Source organism: Callorhinus ursinus, unplaced genomic scaffold (genome assembly GCF_003265705.2).
Source record: "Callorhinus ursinus isolate GAN/ISIS: 27379988/994484 unplaced genomic scaffold, GSC_fseal_2.0 scaffold28, whole genome shotgun sequence".
NCBI lineage: Eukaryota > Metazoa > Chordata > Mammalia > Carnivora > Otariidae > Callorhinus > Callorhinus ursinus.
The window spans coordinates 17,115,536-17,137,778 of record NW_027397090.1 but is presented as its reverse complement, the minus strand read 5'-3'; the positions used below and the strand labels follow the sequence as shown (position 1 = coordinate 17,137,778).

The 22,243-nt window shown below is 43.8% G+C and overlaps 1 protein-coding gene across 2 annotated transcripts in view; it reads right to left on the bottom strand.

The window, feature by feature from the left end:
- Positions 1-22,243, bottom strand: part of SPTLC1 (serine palmitoyltransferase long chain base subunit 1) — a 58,748-nt gene that overhangs the window by 17,778 nt on the left and 18,727 nt on the right. For both annotated transcript variants that reach the window (XM_025891390.2, XM_025891595.2), the window contains exons 4-8: positions 19,595-19,688; positions 18,968-19,040; positions 12,469-12,601; positions 5,793-5,922; positions 1,933-2,022 (exon numbers count right to left, since the gene is read on the bottom strand). In XM_025891390.2, coding sequence (XP_025747175.1) covers positions 1,933-2,022; positions 5,793-5,922; positions 12,469-12,601; positions 18,968-19,040; positions 19,595-19,688 — 520 coding nt within the window. The remainder of the gene's footprint in view (positions 1-1,932; positions 2,023-5,792; positions 5,923-12,468; positions 12,602-18,967; positions 19,041-19,594; positions 19,689-22,243) is intronic.

The following is a 22,243-nucleotide window of genomic DNA, read 5'->3' as shown; positions in this document are numbered from 1 at the left end:
TTGGCATTAAAAGGGAATGAAGGACTGATACTTGCTACAAACTGGATGAACTACGAAAACATGGGGAGCAGAGGAAGCCAGATACAAAAGGTCATAGATGATACGATGCCATTTATCAGGAATATCCAGAATAGGTAAATCCATAGAGACAGAAAGATTGGTGGTTGCTAGGGGCTACAAGGCAGGGGAAAATGGGGAGTGACTGTTTAGTGGACAGGGGTCTTATTGGGGAGAAAACCAGATAGTTGACGGTTGTGTAACACGGTGCCTGTGCTAAATGCCAGAACCGTACTCTCTAAAATGGCTAATTTAATCTTATGTGAACTTCACCTCCATGAAAAAGAAATTGCAACAGTCATGGTTTCTAAAAACAGTATATTGCTTTTCCTGTTAAAAAAGCTGTTTTGGGGCACCTGGGTGGCTCAGTTGGTTAAGCATCTGTCTTTGGCTCAGGTCATAATCTCATGGTCCTCAGATCGAGCCCCCCTGTCAGGCTCCTTGCTTCTCCCTTTCCCTCTGCCCCTCCCCACCGCTTGTGCTTTCTTTTGTTCTCAAAATAAAAATCTTTAAAACAAAAAAACTGTACACTTAAATGTATTTTATTTGTATGTCAATTACACCTCAATAAAGTTGGTTTTAAAAAGCTGAGCCTTGATTATTCTTTAAAGACCAGGGTCGGCATGTAATGTTAATTTACCTTCCTGATACAGTCAGAATGTACTTATGGTACCTGTTGTGCAAAGCAATGCAGACGTTAAGACATTAGAAGTGCACACAGGGGCGCCTCGGTGGCTCAGTTGGTTAAGCGACTGCCTTCGGCTCAGGTCATGATCCCGGAGTCCCTGGATCGAGTCCCGCGTCGGGCTCCCTGCTCGGCAGGGAGTCTGCTTCTCCCTCTGACCCTCCCCCCTCTCATGTGCTCTCTCTCTCAAGTAAATAAATAAAATCTTAAAAAAAAAACAACTTAAAAAAAAAAAAGAAGTGCACATAGAACAGACACTTCTCCAAAGAAGACATACAAATGGCTAACAGACACATGAAAAAATGTTCATCATCATTAGCCATCAGGGAAATTCAAATCAAAACCACACTGAGATACCACCGTACACCAGTTAGAATGGCAAAAATTGACAGGGCAAGAAACAACAAATGTTGGAGAGGTTGTGGAGAAAGGGCAACCCTCTTACACTGTTGGTGGGAATGCAAGTTGGTACAGCCACTTTGGAAAACAGTGTGGAGGTGCCTCAAAAAATTAAAAATAGAGCTACCCTGTGATCCAGCAATTGCACTACTGGGTATTTACCCCAAAGATACAGATGCAGTGAAAAGAAGGGCCACATGCACCCCAATATTCATAGCAGCAATGTCCACAATAGCCAAACTGCGGAAAGAGCCGAGATGCCCTTCAGCAGATGAATGGATAAAGAAGATGTGGTCCGTATATACAATGGAATATTACTCAGCCATCAGAAAGGATGAATACCCAACTTTTACATCAACATGGATGGGACTGGAGGAGATTATGCTAACTGAAATAAGTCTAGCAGAGAAAGTCAGTTATCATATGGTTTCACTTATTTGTGGAACATAAGTAATAGCATGGAGGACATTAGGAGAAGGAAGGGAAAACTGAAGGGGGGGAAATCGGAGGGAGAGACAAACCATGAGAGACGATGGACTCTGAGAAACAAACTGAGGGTTCTAGAGGGGAGGGGGGCTGGGGGATGGGTTAGCCTGGTGATGGGTATGAAAGAGGGCACATTCTGCGTGGAGCAGTGGGTGTTATACGCCAACAATGAATCACGGAACACATCAAAAACTAATGATCTGTATAGAGACTAACATAATAAAAAAAAAGAAGTGCTCATAAACAAATAGCATAGCTGCCCCATGGTCCAAGTCCTAAAATACTGAGTAAACGTGGTTGCTTACCAGTTCTGGAAGAGGACAAAGAGTTCCAGTGTTCATATACAGCCCTTCCACTACAATGAAACGTCGTGTGACCCGAGCCTTGCGAGGATTCTTGTAAAAGGGAAAAAAAAAAAAGACACTTTAAATTCCACTCCAAATGCAGAATCTGTTAGATGCTCCCTAGCCCTCCACCTGACAAGATCTATTCATCTGAGTAAGTAAACAAATAGACAGTCTGGGTGAGTTTCAAGGTCAACGTTTTGTACCCTGTTATTTTGAGACAAAGAACAGTGCTTTCTTCTCTGATGTTTTTCAGTTCACACAATCAACAAGGTGACCACACACACGCATGCACACAATTTAAGCACTCTGAGAATACTGAAACAAACAAAGCCCTCCAAACCCAGAATGACTGAGAAGGAGCCCAAGGGAAATTTCTGGGGAGATGGGCACATTTTAGGTCACAACAGGGCCATGATACCTGGGTTATTCACTGGTCAAAATGTATGGCTAGGATTTGCTCACTTCAATGTCTACAAAGTTTACCTAAAATAGAACTGCAGTGATGATGGCAATCATCACAGAGATGGGGCAGGGAGTTTGGCCGAGGCTCAGATGACACAAGAATGGCAGAATGTTGATAACAAAGCTGGGAAAAGGGCACGGGGGCTTCTTGTACTACTGTACTTCCTTTGAAAGTGCCTGAAATTTTCTATGATAAAAAGTTAAACAAACCCTGCTCTCCATCTACCAAACAGCAGATAAAATCCTCTCCTTCCTAACTACTGGGTCAAGTACAACTCAACCATGACCTCATCCAGGCATGTCTGAGGTGGTGGCGGAAGGCCTATTTCAAACAACACATAACCTTCCTGCACCCCACTGATGGCAAGTCACTAATAATAAACCACTCACACTGGTGAATTTGTAGGTGCTTCAGGTGTGCAAGGCTGAAAAAATACTGAGATCCTTAGGTAAAGTTGGCACCATCTTCCTACTCAAAGGTTTCTTGCCTCTAAGCTTCTAATCAGGACATTTTAGAACCACAGCCGTAATGCTCAGAAAAGTGTCTGTTGAAGTATGCAGAAGTATACGCCACCGAGTTTGCTTGGCCATCTTCACTCTGTTCTTTTTTTTTAAAAAGATTTTATTTATTTATTTGAGAGAGAGAGTGAGAGAGAGAGAGCACATGAGAGGGGGGAGGGTCAGAGGGAGAAGCAGACTCCCCGCTGAGCAGGGAGCCCGATGTGGGACTCGATCCCGGGACTCCAGGACCATGACCTGAGCCGGAGGCAGTCGCTTAACCAACTGAGCCACCCAGGCGCCCTTCACTCTGTTCTTAACTCCAACCTGAATGCCATGGGTCTGCTGGGGGTCACGGGTGAGCACGTGAGGAGAGGTGAGCCTCTCCCTACCTTTCCAAAATGAAGTATTTTTATTATGACTTAAAAATACTCAATGTAGGAATCTTGGGAAATGGGAAAGTACATAAAATTTTTAACAGATTAGCTAGTTACACTACCCGCTGTCTTTCTTGTAAATACGTGTCTTTATAAATGACTGTTCAAATCAGGATTTTACTGCAACAGTGTTACGACCAGAGTTTAACAAAAATTATTTTAATTAATAATTACTGAAAACACGATTTCAATGGAGATATACTATTCTCCCTGTGGATATACCATATACTAACTCCTTCCCCAACGCTGTTTCCCTCCTTTTGCTTTTTTACATCACATTGTGACTATCTTCTAATCTTTAACACCACTTGGGATTCTCTTCTAAAGACAGCACCCCAACCCCAGATACACTACAAGAGTAGAGACATGTAAGAACTCTGCAGCCCATTTACCCTCAGTTGGCATTCTCCCCAAAGAGGGGAGGCCCTCCCCAGGAGGGCCTGTTTCAGTATACAGATCAGTACTGGCACTGGTTATTAACTGTGAAAAATGTTCCCTCATCGGACAGGCGAAACCTCCTTGCCCAATTTCACCAATTCTTAGTGAGGCCCGAGTATTTTTCATTTGCTCACATTTATTTGTATTTCTTCCAAGAACTGTTGTTTTTACTTACTGTCCTTTTTTATTTTTTAAAAGATTTTATTTATTTGACAGAAAGAGAGAGAGCACAAGCAGGGGGAGCAGGAGAGGGAGAGGGAGAAGCAGGCTCCCCACTAAGCAGGGAGCCCGATGCAGGGCTCGATCCCAGGACTTCGGGATCATGACCTGAGCTGAAGGCAGACGCTTAACCGACTAAGCCACCAGGCACCCCCCCCTACTGTCCTTTTTTAAAAGAAGAATTAATATGGAACAAGAGAACCTTACATGAAAGAGAATGAAAAAACATCTATGAACTACCTGAAAAATGGACACCAAAAAATTTGTTCCAAATTGGATGAAACCACAATATTTTAGTTCACTTTCAAATAAAAGATAAACGTCTAAGTAGAAAATATTCAAAAGCTGGGCATTTTGTTATCTGAAAATAGAAATTGAAAAAAAAAATTATTTCCCGAAACCAGAGTATAAGGTTATTTAGAAAGCCTACCCATGCCAAAAAATGTGGTATAATTAGTAAAAAGATAAAAACTATAAAATGGAAATAAATTTCAAGAAAATTTTATTTCTCATCGTTCATAAAAAAAGTTCCAGATTATAAATCTTGTAAAACACACACACACACACACACACACACACACACACACACACACACACACAACTTATCTTCCAAATCAGTACAAACTCCCTTGGGAAAATACACTACAGAAGACTGGTTCATTGGTCACATTCTCAAGTCTGCCTTCTCCAACCTGGTAGCATTCTATTACTGAACTGGAATATGGGACATCTTTTTACAATTTATCAAAAGAAATTCATCAGGGGAATGGTCTCAATTTTAAGATTTTTCCAACAGACTTTTCTAAATTATATAACTATGAAACACTGGCCTACAGCACATGCAGCATTCAAACAGTGAGAATCCACGCATATTCATCATGAGAAAGTGTGTATTCATGAAGCACTGCTCTTGGGCTGTCACCTAAAACAGATGACAGAATCTTAAAGGAATGATGCATATATCTGGAAAAATGAAAATTAAAACAAAATTAAGGAACACTGGTGAGCATTTTCCATCACTTACTCTGGTAATGAATGAGTTGCACTGGGAAAAGTCCTCTGGAAAGTGGTGTTTGTGACAAAGGATGTGGTGCCCAGGTTGAGAACTGCCTTCTCCATCCGGGTCATCAGGGGAAGTACGTGACAACTACAAGCCCAGTGATGCTCTGGGCACCTTTCCTCTGCCGCACTCTCTCATGAGAACACCGAGGAGCTGGATCCCCCCCACCCCCCACCCCTCAAGGATGCAGGTGCAGGTGCTCGGGAAGGAAATCAGGCTGGGGTCACTGCTGCCCACAGGCAGCAGCTGCTCGGAGGGACAGAGGCCCTTCATTCATAGACTCATAAAGATCTGCTGCCACTGTTTCTTCCAGTTAATTGATACATGATTTATTCTGATAGAAATAAACTTTTCTTGAATCCACACGGTATATCCTGTCACCACACTCATGTGTTCTGGTGTTATTTCCGTAGAGTTGAGAGTCCACCCCCAGCCCCCCAACACGCACACTGTTTTTCTCTTTTAAAGAAAGCTGCCTGTGTTACCTTCCCCCAAAGCTGCCGCATGTAATTATGGCAACGTTGAGGCAATTACAGGCAGACCTGGCTCTCTGACACGGAGTGCATTTAATAAGCAGGAATGCCCTCACTTCATATCCAATGTATTCCGCAGGCAAGTTTTCATGACAAATTACCATTTCATATATAATTTAGCTGGTTAGCAAGTACAAAAGAACTGTATAATTTTCTTCAAAAGACTCATACCTTTTGATCTTCCATCTCTTGTTCTTTTAGTAGACGCTCCAGGTCAGCCATGTCATTGTGCTTAAACAACTTGATGTCACTCCGCGATGCCTGCAGCCCTTTCTGAATGGCAAAGCAAGCAGCTCTATCTCTGCAAGGAAGAGAGACCCACCAAACTGGGGTTTTAAAGGCCTTGTCAACGTTCTCAGAAAAGGAATGCTTGCTTTTTGTAAGCTGGTCAAAATCTGCTTGTTAACACGACAAATCAAGAGAACACATTTGACGGCTCACACACCACTGGCTGTGCTTCCCTCTGCGCGTGCTTTTCACAGAACTACCAGGCTGATCCCTCGCCAAGGAGCACAGCCCTGCCGCTTCTACCCTCCCCGAAGTCAGCACGCACACCCGTCCACCCGCTGCAATTTTCTCCTTCTGAGAAACACGCGCAGCACCCGCGATCTCACCCTCAGTAGCGTCTTGGATTTGATCGGCACAGACTCTGCCATCACTTCGCCACGAGAAGTAATACTGCCTGTTCACTCTGGTTCTTGCAGATGAAACTGCAGTAAGATCTTCTACACTTAGGGAGGGAATATGCTTTTGAAATTAAGTTGCATTATTTACAAGCATACGCAAGACCTCTTACGCAAAGATGGAATAGTCCTATCTTCCCTGTTTTTCTAAGTACAACCCCAAACCCTGGATGTTACATGTAAAACGAACATAAGAAGACTGAAAAGTGAAGAGAAATGACAGGCTGGCTAAGGACCTAAGAAATGACATCTCATGGACTTCCCTGACTTGGAGCTGATGACGTTGGCCGACTCGAAGTGCCAAGGGGCACGGGCAAAAAAGCTCATAGAAGCCTGCTCTCTGTAGCCAAAGGGACAGGGAAGGGGGCAGCCCAGCAAGTAGAAATGACTCGGCTGCAGCCAAACCACAGAAAAGGCTGGGCCCATCCCCTCCACACCAGCGAGGGCTGAGGGGTGCCTAGATTCTGACCCTCGCAAAGCTAAGAGGCACGCCAACAATGCCATGGTGGCATCAGAGAAGGGAGCCGGGACTTTGATCCCTGAGAGATGGTAACAAGTGGCCCTCACGGTGGCGTCAGTGAAGACCACGTGGAGAGCCCTACCTCTGCTCCCCTGCAGTGAGGTGCACCCTCCTTTTCTTGGCTCGGGCTGTATCAGAGGAGGCTCAGGGGAGAGTGGGACTCTTACTCATGCCCGCGGAAATGAAAACGGCCCCAGCCTGGTGTCAGTGGAGGCAGAAGGAGGACCTTGGCCTTGTACTTCTACCTGGCAGCAATGAGGCAGTAGTGCCCCCTGCCCCTAACAGAAGAGTGACAGAGAGAGCCGACTAAGACATAAGAAGATATCAAACAGAATGAAAGAAAACAATCAACAAATGCCAATATTGAGTTGAGAGATGTCAGGGTTACCTGATAATGATTTTAGAGCAATCGTGATAAAAATATTTCAATGAGCACTTATGAACGTGCTTGGAACAAGGGAAAAAACAGAAAGCCTCAGCAAAGAAACAGGAGACAAAGAATCCCATGGAGAAACTAGAACTGAAAAACACAAAGACCCAAAGAAAAAGTACAGTGGATGGGCTCAGCAGCAGGCTGGGAGGGACGGAGCAAAGAACAAGAGAACTGACAAACGTAACAACAGAAACTAGGCAAGGTAAACCAGAGAGAAACAAACAACAAAGAAAGAACAGAGCCTCAGGGACCTGTACAACCACAACAAAGAGCCATGCTGGCCTCAGTGGAGTCCGGAAGGACAGAAAGATGGCAGGGCTGAAAAGGTACTCAAAGAAATAAGGCTGAAAAACACCTCAAATTTGGCAAGAAGCTGAAATCTATAAAGAAGCTGAGGGATATTGATACAGGTAAACCCAAATAAATAAATGCCAAGATTATAGTAAAGCTTCTGAAAACGACAACAAAAAAATCTTGAAAGCAGCCCCCCTAAAATGACACCTTACATAGAAGAGAAAAATAATCTGAACGACCGATTTCTCATCAGAAACCATGGAGACCAGAAAAAAGTGTCATAATATATTCCAAATACTTGGAAGAAGAGAACTCTCAACCAAGAATTCTATAACAAGCAAAAAGATCCTTTAGGAGTAGAGGGGAAACCAAGGCATTCTCAGCTAAAGGAAAACCAAGAGAAGATAGCCCCAGCAGACCAGGGGAAAAGGAATGGCTAAAGGAAGCTCTCTATATAGAAAAAAAATAAGTAAAAGAAAACAAAAAGAAAGAATCTCAGAGTATCAGAAAGGAAGAAAGAACAGTAAAATGTATGAACAAACACAGCAGGCTTTTCTCACCTTCCCAAGTTTTCTAAATTATTTTGGATGATTTAAGTAAAAATTATAACACTGTCTGATGGGGTTTTCAATATATGTGCAGGAAGTACTTAAAACAATTATAAACAAGGACAGTAGAGAAACGTAAAGGAATGTAAGGGTTTCTCTACCTGAATTGGTAAAATGATGAAAACGGCAGAATGTGATAACTTATTTGTATATATAATGTCATATTTAGAGCAATGACTAAAAACAAACAAAACTATGCAATGAGAAACACTCAAAAACACCATGGATAAGTAAAAATGAAATTCCAAAACGTGTTCACTTAACCCCCAGAAAGGGAGGAAAAAGAAAACAGAAAACAAAAAAGATAACAAATAAGAAACAAAAAATAAAATGCCCTCATCTATCCAATAATCACTCTAAATGTAAATGTCCAAAATACACAGTTTAAAGACAAAAATTGGCAGAATGGATCAAACATGACCCAACAATAACCTGCCTATAAAAAATATACAATAACATATATAATAATGTAGTAGTAGATGTGTATGTAATACATACAATAAATATAGCATGCAAACATTCAACAAGAGAAAGCAGAAGTGACTATATTAATATCTAATAAAGTAGACTCTAGAACAAAGAAAATTACCAGAGACAGAGAAGAACATTATACAGTGATAACCAGAATCAATTAACCAAGAAAATATGCACCAAACAACAGAGCTACAGAAGGTGAGAAGCAAAAATTAAGACAAGTGAAAGGAAAAAAGATAAATCACAACTACAGTAACTGTAGAACTACCAGACAGAAAATCAGCAAGGGCATATTAGACCTCAACACACCATCAACTAAGAAGATCTAATTGTCATTTATAAAACAGTCCACTGAGCAATGGCAGAATACTCTTTTTTAAGTGACAAGGGGACATACTCTAACATAGACCACATCATGAGCCGTGACACAAACTAGAACAAATTTAAAATCTCCCAACACTTGGAAATTAAACACACTTCTAAATAATTTATGAGTCAAAGAGAGTCTAAAGGAAAATAAAATACACCGAACTAAATGAAAATAAAAATAAACAGATCAAGGTGTATGGGACGAGGCCACAGTAGTGCATAAGTAGTGCACAGCACTAACACATTAGAAAAGAGGAAAAGTCTCAAATCAACAATCAAAATTCCCACCTAAAGAATCTAAAAAAAGAAGAGCAAAAAGAAACCAAAAAAGAGCAGAAGGCAGGAAATAACACCAGAAAGTGATAGGACTGAAAACAAAAATACAATGGAGAACAATCAATGAAACAAACAGCCGATTCTTTGAAAGATAAATAGAATTGACCACCTGTAGCAAAACTGACTTCTAGAAAGAGAGTAGACAGATTACCACACAGGAATGAAACCTGTTACCACTTCAGGCTCTGCAGACATTAGAAGAATAAGGATATATTACAAAGAACATGATATATAGAAGTTTGACAACTGAGAAGTGAACCAATTCCTTGAAAACACAAGCCATCTTAACTCATCAATATGACACTGATAATTTGACCAGCCTTGTAAGTACTAAGGAAATTGAATTCATAATTAAAATACTTCCAAAAAATAAATCTCCAGGCCCAGTTGGCTTTACTGGAGAATTCTACCAAACATTTAAGGAATTTACAATAATTTTATACAATTTATCCAGAAAATACAAGAGGGAATCCCAGCAGATTTTGTGGAGTAGGTTCCTGATGCCAAGACCAAAGAAAGTCCAAAAATGTAAACATCACTAGTCATCAAGGAAATATAAATTAAAATCACAGTAAAATATCTCTACACACGTATCAGAATGGTTAAAATAAAAAAAAAATGACAACACCAAATGCTTCTGAGGATGTCAAGAAACTACATCACTTATATACTATTTATGGGAATGTAAAATGGTACAGCCACTCTGGAAAACAGTTTGGCAATTTCTTAAAACACTATGTGATGCCATATGACACAGCAACTGTACTCCTTGGCATATACATCCCACAGAAATGAAAACTTAGGTTCAGAGAAAACCTGTACATAAAAGTTCATAGCAGCTTTATTTGTTATAGCCCCAAACTGGAAACAACTCAGATGTCCCTCATAGGTGAGCAACTGTGGTGCTTCCATACCATGAAATACGACTCGGTAATCCAAAGGAATGAATTCTTGATCCATACAACATGGATGGATCACCAGAGAATTGATGCTGAGTGAAAAAAGTGAATCCCCAAATATTACTTACTATATGACTACATTTGTATGAATAATCTTGAAATGACAACATTACAAAAAGGGAGACTAGCGAGTCGCTGCCAGGGTGTAAGGAGTGCGTAGGGTGGGGGGGCCACAGGTGTGGCAACTGAGGGCTCCTCGTGGTGATGGGAATGTCCTGTATCTTGACTTTATCCATGTCAAATTCCCAGCTATGAAGTAACCACTGGGGGAGACTGGGCAGAGGGCACACAGAATCTCTGTTTTTTTGTCATAAACAGGGACAGATGTAGTATATGAGCAACCGCTGTGCTTTACCACTATTTACTAAAAGGAAGAAATTAAGCCCTGGACATACTGTCTAAGCCTAATGAATTTATCAAATAATTTACTAGACACCATCATTACCTCCAGTGTTCCTATCTCTGAATGAATTCTGGGCAGAATATTTAAAACTACGTGTAGTAAGAGAATAACTAAGCTGCCTAACTGAGTAGCAACTGAAGCTCTCCGATGCGGTGAACGGTATGTGGGAGTGAGTGTGGCCCAGGCTTCCCGGCAGTTAAAACGGGGAAGACAACACCGTATTCGTGATCTGACAAAGGAAGCATACACGTTCAGCATAGACCGTGTGTTGGTGCCACTGGGGTGCTGCTGGGCTGCTGCAGGGCCGTGGGGCAGGACGGGCCGCACTGCCCCCCACCCCCCTGCCCCCGAAGCCCAGGCAGAGCCGGAGCTGCGGCGTGTGCTCGAGCTTGCTGCACTGGCAGGAGCCTGCCAGTGAGAGGCAGGACGCCGGTACAGGGGCCACAGGAAGCTGGGCTCTGAAGCCTTGTCACTCAGACCCCTCTTCTAAGCACCGATCTCTGTTCATTTATTTACTGAGCTGGAGTTTAGTGAGCACAGCTGAATGGCAAATGCCCTCCTAGGCAATAAACCAGGATAAACCGATGAAAGTACAACAAAAGAAGAGCACAGTGAGTGTGAGGCAAGAGCAGCAGAGAACAGAGGGGCCATGTGGGTGTGTGCGCACATGCGCGTACGGAAGGCCTGGGAAGCAGAGGGACTTTGACAGGCAGCGTGAGCACCATGAGATCATGGATTCACAAGAATACCAAACTCCTCTGGCTGTGAGGTTTTCTCCACACGCAGCAGGGGCTCGGCCTGGTCTGAGAGGTTGGGGAAGGCTTCCCTGCAGAGGCGATACACGTGCAGGGTGAGCAGAATGAGCAGGCATCAGGTAGGAGGAGAGGAGGAGACTATTCTAGGCACAGGGACTGGCATGTGCCAAGGTCCTAAAATGAGCGGAAACTAGCATACAGGGCTGATGAGGCTACAGCATGAGCACCTGAATGAAAAGGGGACAAAATGAGTCTGAAAAGGTAGTCTAGAACGCAAGATTGTAATAAGGACTTGGATCTTTATTTTAGGAATGATAGAAGCTCTTAAGCATGACATAATCAGATTAGCACTTTTTAAAAAGACTGTTCTAAAAAAGGAAAAGAAGAAACAAAAGTAAATGTGAGACCTAAAATTCAAAGGCACTTAATGGTTCACTCAAAAGATGACAGAGGCTTAGGACAGAGGGTGGTGCGTGCGGTGGGTGCAGCCAGCTGCCCAGCCATGCCAGCCCCACCCCACTCTCGGCTCTTCCTCTCCACAAAAGCGGCCAACGCCACACAGCCTGTGCGCATGGGCGCTCAGTGTGCAGATCTGCTCGTGGCTTCTATGATCCTAGCAAGCCAGGAAGCAAGGTCAGCAGAGCCCAGGACTCGGGGTGGGGTGGGGAGCAATGAAGGACTCTGCCAGGCAGTTTGAGTGACCATGTAGGCAGTGACCGTGGACTCTCAAGGAGAGAACTACAGAGGGAAGGGAGATAACTGGCATCACCCAGGGTAGGTTTGGCTTTCCCAACATCAATAAATAAAACCAATGAAAAAAAAATACTTCAGGCATCCTTCTAGTGACGGTCTCATCAATGCTGCACAATTACTTCATGGAAGTTACTATGTATTTCTTTAAACAGAAAGTCAGTATTACCTAAGGTAGATAACCTCTAACAAAGGAATTCTCCAGGAAGATTACCATTATGTCCAAAGGAATTCTGATTAGAAACACAGGTAAAGTTACTCACACAAACACAATGTCCCCTCTCTTAGAGTAAGCAGGAATAGCACTGGCAATGGTGGCAAATCCATATGAGTAGATAATGGCTTCTTCTGTCTTCATAAATTTTGCTAGGCGGTCTTCCAAATCCAAGTGCACATCTATAATAAGATGTAAATGGTTAAAACATCTTCTAATTCTTTTTCTTTAAGTAAAGAATAAAGAAAATAATGTAAGCAGTTTAGTTAGTATTACTGTCACTTTATGGCCCAAATAAAATTGTTTTGAGTTATAAATTATATGAAATCTGTTTAGATGATTCTTGGCCAAAATGATTTCTCAAACCTGTGAATGGAATCAGCTACTCTTCTGTCCATACAGTGTGTTAGTGGGGCAGCTCCGATTCTGGGTTTTGTTTCTACGTCACTCTAGCAAGGCAATACAAGGCCCAGTGACTTTACCTGCTTTAACTTCCCTCAACCGACCACACCGAGGCTTCACCAATGTGTGACACGTTAATTTATTAAAGCCTTTTTGCATTTTAGCAGAAGGTACCACACCAGACAGGAAGACAACTGTTAACCAACTTTTAAGAGGAAAACGACGAGTAAAAGAACCCCATATACTCTGCATCAAGCCAGTGCTCCCTTCTCTGATAGCTGTACCAGCACACACCCGTGCATCTGCTCACTCAGCAGCACTGACTTTTCTGTCAGAATTTCTTTTTAAGTATACTGGGGACTTCAAATGTACAGTACAAGGAGAAATGCAGTATTTTACAGAAGCCCCTTGGGAAGAATGTTGATGTAACAGCGGGAATGGACTGTGCCCGTTAATAACCTGGTACCTCTCCTACTCCTATTGTGGTTCCCTACTGCTGCTCACCTTCCCAGGTTCAGCCACGAGTCTGCACACCCTGGCAGGGAGGGCCCAGCGATGTCTAGAATAAACAGTGCACAGACCACCTTTGAACCTGAAGGCTTCAAAGTGGTCCTAAAATGAGGCATTACCCAGGAGAGAAGAGGACTTTTAAAACTTCCTTTAGCTCTTTTCACTACAGCAGGACCCAAATCAGATTTCTGCCGCATGTCCTGTCAAGGGTCAGCGAAGCATATACATAAAGTGGGCTTTAGTTTATTTTCTGGGTATTGCTGCTCAATTCTTGGATTCCGCACTATAGGTCTCCTGCCATCAAACTGGGGTTTAGCTTAGTTTGCGACCTCTCACTCGGTGGCTAGTTCCCACCCGCGCCCTCAGTTCACAACCAAGTGCTCTCAGTCTTAGGTCAGAAATCACGGTGCACGTTGTTGTACTTCTGAGTGTAGAAGGGCCCAGCAGACCGCAGGCTCAACTTGGCCTCATCCCTTCCTCCGGGCTTGGAGTTCCAGAGTTCTCCTATGCTAGCTGCTACCTGCCTCTCTCAGCTGTGTCGCTTTGTCAGGTGGCACAAACCTGGTCTTTCTCCCTGACCCTGTGCTTATCAGACTACCTGTCTTTACGTGACAGTCACTGCATGTTTGCTTAATAAATGACTAACTGAGAACATTACTGGACTTCCCTCATCTACTTCCTACAATATATTTTTAACAAGTCCGTTCTTCTATTATTACTTGATCGGAATGGGATAAACAGTTCATTTTCACAATCCTCCAAGACGTGTATACATCAAAAGACCAAACATGCTTCTTCCTATTTATAGTTAAAATGTACACCAACAAAATCGATTATGAAAAGCACAGGAAGTGGTATGATTTCCACTCCCGAAAGGTCATAGTCATTGTACAGAATGACATCAACATTAAATAAGGATGGGATTTTATAGTAACAAAGACAACTACATCCCATTTGATCAAAATGGTATCAAAGGGGTGCTTAGGTCTTCAAGCATCAGACCTGTGACATCACCAGCACAGAGGACATGACCCTGACCCTGACGGCCCGCCCTCTGCCACATGCTGCCAGTGACAGGTTTCGGGGAAAACCACCACACGCTGGAGAACCAGGCACCTCCCACACTGAGCAAGGAGCGCCTGCCCCTTCCTTAGAGCGCTACAGGCAAGTCCCCATCACCCCCACTTCTGTTCGGAATGAGGACAGGTCCCTCTTCTACAAATGACAATGTGGCCTCTAAATCGGGACTATCTACCCCAAACCTCCATGATTTAGCTAGCAGACAGACAATCTGAGCCCCAGAAGTGCTCTCATCCAGTATCTCCATTTCAAAAACAAAATACGTGCTATGGACACAAACTAATTTTGCTAACTACGAAAAAGATTTTAAATCATTCTGTAGACTCCACTTTAAAGGGCTCATTTTTTTCACTAATGAGCGATGAGAAAGTAAAAAATCTTGGCTTAATTTCAGGGCTTTAGTGTTAGTTACCCAGTTGATGAAAACTGCATGCTTGAAACATTCTCATTGTTGTACATACTCATAACTGTTTTTATATCACTGCCATAAAGTGGTTAAGAAGAATCTACAGTAAGTCAATGACTTACTGGTTCTTGCCTTTCCCAAAAGTTTAACAAAGACTGGCTTTTTTTCTCCCCTACCTGAAGACACTGGGTTTTAACTGAAGGCAGCCTTGCAAAGCAGGTTTTGTGAGAGGTAGACATGGGGAGCTGCGTAACTTCTCCTGATGTGTGATAGCTACTCTGTGCAACGAAAAAGCCCTCAGCCCAAGGGAAGGGAGGCAGCAAACAGGGAAAGTGCCAGGCCATGTTCTCCTGCTTCTGCTGTCTGTCTTCTGTACAGATGATCCGTTCCACCGACTGCTGCCACAGATTCGCAAGGAGTGCAAGTAAAGCACCACATCTTCTGATTCACTGCTAGGAACAAACTGTAGGGGAGAAGTCACGGAGGGAAGTGTCCCTCCCAGAGCTCGCTGCCCTTTCTTGCACCTGTTCCCTAACCAGAACCTAAAAGAAGGGATTCAAGGCTGATACAGGATGTCTGGCACCCAGGGCGGGGCCTGGCCACGGCAGTCATCGCAGAGGGTTCCAGATCTGGCCTCCCGCCTCACCAGGTGTGGACCAGGGCAGGCCTGAAACTGCTCCGTGCCTCTCAGGCCCTTCCTCTGTCAAACAGGTAACAGTCGGACCATTCTCAAAGGATTGTTACCAGAACCACACAAGTCAATGCCTATGAAACACTCAGAGTCACGTCCGGCATGGAAAATCCAGTACACTGTTTAAGTGTTTGTACAATTAAATCAATATTTGTAGAAAAAAAGAAAAGGTTTTCTTTTAAAAGGAAAAAAGCAGTTACACTTTTTCTAATTAAGTTGTCTAAATCCCACATATTTAAGAATTTTATATTACAGTAACTTGTTCATTCAGCTTCCCATTTATATATCTCCTCTTTTATTCTGCTAAGAGTATTTTGGCTTTCTTGGTTGTCTTCCTAAGGAAAGACTATAAAAGAGTCAACTTTAGAACAGTTTAAAAACAACCAACTACATTTTTTCTTAAGGCTTCTATATTTTGTGTTATATACTGTTTTCTTTTTAATCCCTTGGGACTCGGACTTTTCTTAAAAGTACAAATAATATCACTTATGCACTCATTAGAACATAAATACAGGGCTGAATGTTTCCAAAATGTTTTTAAGTGCAGCATCTTACGTGATTCTTGCCAAAATGTTCTAAGCTGTGCAAACAAGGACTGTTCCCCTCCTACACTGCAAAAACAATCCCATGACCGGTTAGTAGTGGCAGATCTAGGAACTTTATGACCAAATGTTCTTCCTAATAAAACATGCAGTCATGATTCAGTTGACTGCTCTAAAAGAAAGAAAGAATATATTTTGAAAAATAAACAACTGAACAATTTGTTTACTAATGGCTCTTGAACACAATTAAATGCCACTATCCCTCACCATGAAATCCTGCCACTGACTAAATTCTGATTTAGTTTAAGAACAAAGAGTCAAGTAGGCATTGTATATGCAAAGCGCATCCTGGGAAACCAGTGATAAACCTCAAGCAAAAGAGATCTGAATGTACTCAAAGAAAACAAAGAAGGTGGATTAGAGAGTGTGTAAAAGTGCATAGAGGCAAGTACGTTCTCTAACCTGACAAATCCACTCGCTCCGTTCTCAAACACACGTTCTAACAATAAAATGAGAAGGTGGAAAAACTGCTAACCATATAGTCCTTACAAGATTATCAGAAGAACTTGTGGATTTCTACTTACCAAAGGCAGGAGAACATTCAGCCTAAGAAACTAGACAAATTTTAACTCAACCACTGTTTGATCTTCTTCTGTATTAATCATCTAATGTCTTCTAATATGTTACTATGAAATAATAAAAAGGAAAACATTTTAATAAAGAAATTTACTTTTACTAATGATTTACATTCATTTTTGAAAAGCTGAGAAAAGAGCTAAATAAGGAAGTATTTTCATCTTTGAAAATAGATGCCTGAATGTTACTCCCAGAAAAAAAAAAGATGAAATTAAAAATAACCTTTGGGGGGGCCCTCGGAGGGCTCAGTTGGTTGAGCAACCGACTTTTGATTTCGGCTCAGGTCATGAACTCAGGGTCATGAGACTGAGTCCCGCGTGAGGCTCTGCACTCAGTGAGGAGTCTGCTTAAGACCCCTGAAAATCCACATCCAATTTAAATTTCAAACAAACTCACTCCAACAGCAAGGTACAGAATACACACGGGCTATGCTACCATTTTTTTCAAAATAGAGGGAAAATGTATGTATGGAAGTGTTTTCATTTGCTGAAGAAAGTCTCTGGAAGAATTAATAAGGAGCTACTGATAGCAGCTGTCTTTTTTGGGGGGGTTGTGATAATGGTGGAGGAGACGACTTTCATTCTCTATAACCTTCCAAAGCTTATATCATGGGCTGAATTATTCAATCAAGAATATTAACTTGAAAACCATTAACTAAAGGCCTCACATCTGGAAGCACACAACAACCTATTATGGCATATTATATTCCAGGGGATCCAAACAGAAAGCTGACTGGGTTATTTTACCGGCTCTGGGAAAACTGGTTTTGAAGAGTTGAAACCTTTCTTTTTCATGACTTGATTTAGCAATAAATCTGCTATCTGTTTTCTCAAATTAACTCCCAAGCAGGAGCCAAGGCCACACATGAAAATAAAATCCCCTAGAAAGAAAAGCTTTTAAGAGAGTTATTTTTTTTAACCCCAGCAAGCAAATCATACAAAGTCTTGATCAGATTACAACAAACAACCCATAAAAAAATGTCTTTCCTAGCTTTCTAATACTATGTATCTAGGAAATAATTCCTTACCCATAAAAACCAAGCAAACAACCCATGTTTGCACTAGACTGGGTCAAAGAGGAAGACTGGTCGGTGCTCTGTAAGTCTTTGATCCTGCCATTAAGACTGGCAGTCAGGATACTTGGCTTCTAGTTATAAGTCTGAAATGGATGAGCTGTGTGACTGTGAGGAAGTCATGTAACCTATCTGAACTTTCTATGCTGCTTCTGAAGGGCTGGGATGCCGGAACGCAAGATATTTCAGATCCTTTCCAGCTTAAAAGGCTTGGACACCTACTCTGTTGTCTGTTTCCAATACAAATAATGTAACTACTAAGCTAGCTAAGGAATAAAGAAAGGTGCTCCCTTAAATAAAAACACCTTAACTGTTTAAGCAAAACACATACACACAAAGGCCTAGAAATGCAAACTCAAACAGAAGACAGAAGACTTCCCTGGACTCTGTTTTCCCCACATGCTGACACATGTGTAAGCCAGAACGTTATTTCCAGGAATATATTCATTTGAGCAATTATTTAACAACATTTTCTCTGAAGACTCTTTGTTAAGGACTTTGTAGTGTTTGAAACCACACTCATCCTAATATGTAGTTGGAAATTAATGACCCTTTCTCTTCATTCCAGAAAAAAAAGAGCTACCTTATGAATCCTTCACCCACTTCCTACCCCCATCTGTTTTTGTCTTCCTTCCGGCAGGAGGTGGCCACCCAGCTGAAGCCATCTCCCAGTCCACTCAGTGAGGCTTGACCCAGGTTCTGGGCTCCCCGACAGAATGTGGGCAGAGTGATGTGCAACGCCCCCTGCCTGCCTCAAGGGGTACTACGGCCATGCACGCCTGCTCCCCCAACACTTGCCGCCTGGCTGCACCCTCGTGGGCAAGGACAGTGCCCTCAGCACTAGAGGAAGGGGACGCGGAGGAACCAGGTTCCTACAGAACTATGAAGAGTGGAGCCACCTGCAACGGGACCCGTGCCCTTCCAACTGTCATGCATGACAGAAACAAGCCAGGTCTCCTCCTACTACTCTCCCCGGGGGCACCTACAACAGCAGCTCAGGCTCTGCCCTACTGACATGGCGGCCCCGAGGCAGCAAGGCCTGTCCTCCAGGAGCGACACCCAGGCCCGGACTGGTGCGTCTCACACAAAAAGCACTCACCCACTCAACATCACGATTAATCAAGGTTATCTCTTCCAAGGAGTTTTGAAATCAAGTTAATCAATCCTTAAAAACAGGTAAGTGGCGGGACAAAGACGGCAGAAACATACCAAACGTGCCGTAGAATCCTCTAGGGCCGCAGGTCCCCACACCGTACTTCTTGAGAGACGCCAGAGCCGCTGCCTTTGTGGAAGAAAATTCTGGTCTTTCATTCTTTATCTTTGAGGGTGCAAAACTGACACTTCCTATTCTTTAACACCCCCTCCCCCCACTACCTTCCTTCCTCAGAACCGTGGCAATTCTAACAGGATATAAAGAGCAGACACACGTCAAGATTTAGGGGCAGAACTTCAAACATGGAAAAGTTGTATTAGTTTAATTATCCAAACGTGGTTAACTCAAGGCCTTTATGATTTTTGGTATTTCTGGGCCTAAGTCTTTCCTCAGAACTGTTCATGGGCTCACAACCTCCCAGGAGATGCAGCAATTTTCTGGGCACACCTCCAACTATCAGCTGGGGCTGGCTCACACGGGTCTCTGCATGTCGCCGCTGCTAAGACACATCAGACGCCCCGATGGCCCGCCCTTTGTCGAAACCCCATCACAGCTCTTCTGCCAAGAAACAGCAATGGCAAATGGCCAGCAGACAGAGCCTGTTCCGATGTTCTGCACTTGTCTTTTATCTTGTGCCCACTTTCATAAGTAATCGTGCTGTCTTCGGGACAGGTGCTACTTACCTTGACCCGAGGGTTATCCAACAATCCCAGAAAATTAAATGAGGCAAAGTTGACACATTGTTTTCCATTCACCACAATCCTGTGGCTGGGAGGGCTGGGGAAAGAAAGGAGTGTGGTATATTTGAGCGATAGTCACGTTACGGGGCACACACTGTCACATCATCCTGGGGGCACACAAGACACAGAAGTGATGTCACTCTACCCTAGTTGCACACCAGTCACTAGCTCTCTATTCTGACTCTTTTAAAGATTTATTTATTTCTAGAGAGAGTGGGAGTGCACACACGGGAAAGGGGGAGGGGGAGAGGGGAGACTCTCAAGCAGACTAGGAACTGAGCACGGAGCCCGCCATGGGGCTCAATCTCACAACCCTGAAGCCATGACCTGAGCCTTAATCAAAAGAGTCAGCTGCTTAACCGACAGAGTCACCCAGGGGCCCCTCTTATTTTTTAAAACGTAAAATTAGAAAGTGGTATATTACAAATCTGTCACAAATTCTATTCTTATTAGGATAACCTGCAGTACTCAAAAAAAAAAAAAAAAAGAGCTATAATTCCAACACAGATAAATGGCAAATCTTTTATTTGGTTTTAAAACTCGTTAAGAAAGAAGTAGCAGCAGTAGTTAAAGAGTCTGCCTTTGGCTCAGGTCATGGTCCTGGGGTCCTGGGATCGAGCCCCGCATCGGTCTCCCTGTTCTGCAGGAAGCCTGCTTCTTCCTCTCGCTCCCCCAGCTTGTGTTCCCTCTCTCGCTGTGTCTCTGTCAAATAAATAAATTAAATTAAAAAAAAACAGACAGAAGTAGCTAAAGGAAGTGAAATACCTTGGGGGAAAAATCTGGAATAAGACAACAGGAAGGAAATATAAAAACATCAAGATCAAAAGCAAGAATGGGCAGAACAAGTTATGGCTTTACAGTTAAGTAGTTTACAAATACATGTTAACTACAGAAAGACACCACAGCTGTTGGTGGGATGTTTCCCACTTCTAGTTAGTGCTGGAATACTATGTTAGGAGGGATCCCTGCCCTGTCCCTGGGGAGAAACAAAGAAACAAGGTGGCCAGCAGCATGGGAGCCCAGGTCTCAGGTGGGCTGGGAGGAGATGGGCTCTTGAGATGACCAAGTGCTCTGCTGACAATACTCCCAGAGGCCAGACTGCAAAACCACGGGGCCAAACCGCAGGTCATGAGCTAGTGGGGCCAACTGGTCACAACCAGCTTCTTCTAGCTGAAGGAAGCCGTGAGAGAGTGGCTCAGAGACCAGCAGAGCGCCTGGCACAGGGCACAGGGCACAGGGCAGGGGCTGTGGCATGAAGCTGCTTCCCGCGTCCCCCCGTGCTGCTGTGCCCACGGGCCGCTCTGGAAGATGCACTGTGGCCAGAGAGGGCTGGGCAACCCTGCTCTCGGGACCGGTTCACAGAACTGGTTTTTGAACAGAGAAACAGAAGATGCTGGGAAACCCAGGAAGGAAGAGAATAACCACCAGAAGCAGGTGGACCTGTATAGAAGGCAGGGGTACTGCAGGAAAAGAACATGGGCCACAGTGAGGCAGGTAGACCCCACCTGCACTACGGCTCCTCCTGGCTTCAGGAACTCAGGGAAGCTCCCTGGCTCTGTCAGTCTCTGCTTCTTCACCTAGGAAGTCAGGACAGAACTCATCTCTCAGGGTAATTGCTATAAAAGTGCGTGGTCCATAAGAGGTGCTCTCTAAATACTCCTTCCTTCTTCCCTATGGCCTCAAGGGCTGCTTCTCCCCCCAAACACCTGCTCTGATTCTGAATCCACCATGCCAGTTTCCTACTTCTTGGGCCTTTCTTTTTTTTAAAGATTTATTTATTTGAGAGAGAGAGAATGAGAGAGAGAGCATGAGAGGTAGGAAGGTCAGAGGGAGAAGCAGACTCCTCGCTGAGCAGGAAGCCTGAAGCGGGACTCGATCCTGGGACTCTGGGGTCATGACCTGAGCCGAAGGCAGTCGCTGAACCAACTGAGCCACTCAGGCGCCCGTTCTCGGGCCTTCTTAAGCGTACAATACTCCTGGTATGGAGGTGCTGCTGCTCACAGAGATAAAAAAACAAAGCCCTTGGAGACAAGTCTGTACTAAAGGTTGCTGCTGGAAAAGTCAAGGCCATTCTACAAAAACAAATAGGCAGAGAGTGCGGAGCAAGATGGTGGAGGAGTAGGAGACCTGGATTTCGTCTGGTCTCAGGAATTCAGCTGAATAGGGATCAAACCATTCTGAACACCTACGAACTCAACAGGAGACTGAAGAAGAGAGTAGCAACAACTCTCTGAAGAGAGAAGCAACCACTTACTGGAAGGTAGGACGTGCGGAGAAGTGAATCCGAGGCGATATTCGGGAGGATAGACGGAGGGGGAGGGGCCTCCGTCGGCCGCTTCTGGCAAGTGCTAGAGCCGCGGAGCACAAAATCGGACCTTTTAGAAGCCGGCTCCGCGGAGGGATGTCGCTCCAGTGGCTAAGCCGGAGTGGAACACTTGCGGGACAGTGTAGTCTCAGGACCCTCGGGGTCAAGAAAGACCGGGGGTGCCTGAGTGCGGCAGAGCTCCCAGGGATCGGAGCGGGGAAGCTGGCTGCAGAGACGGAGCCGAGGCGCGGGCTCTCAGCTCGGGGTGGCCATAAACTGTGATCTGC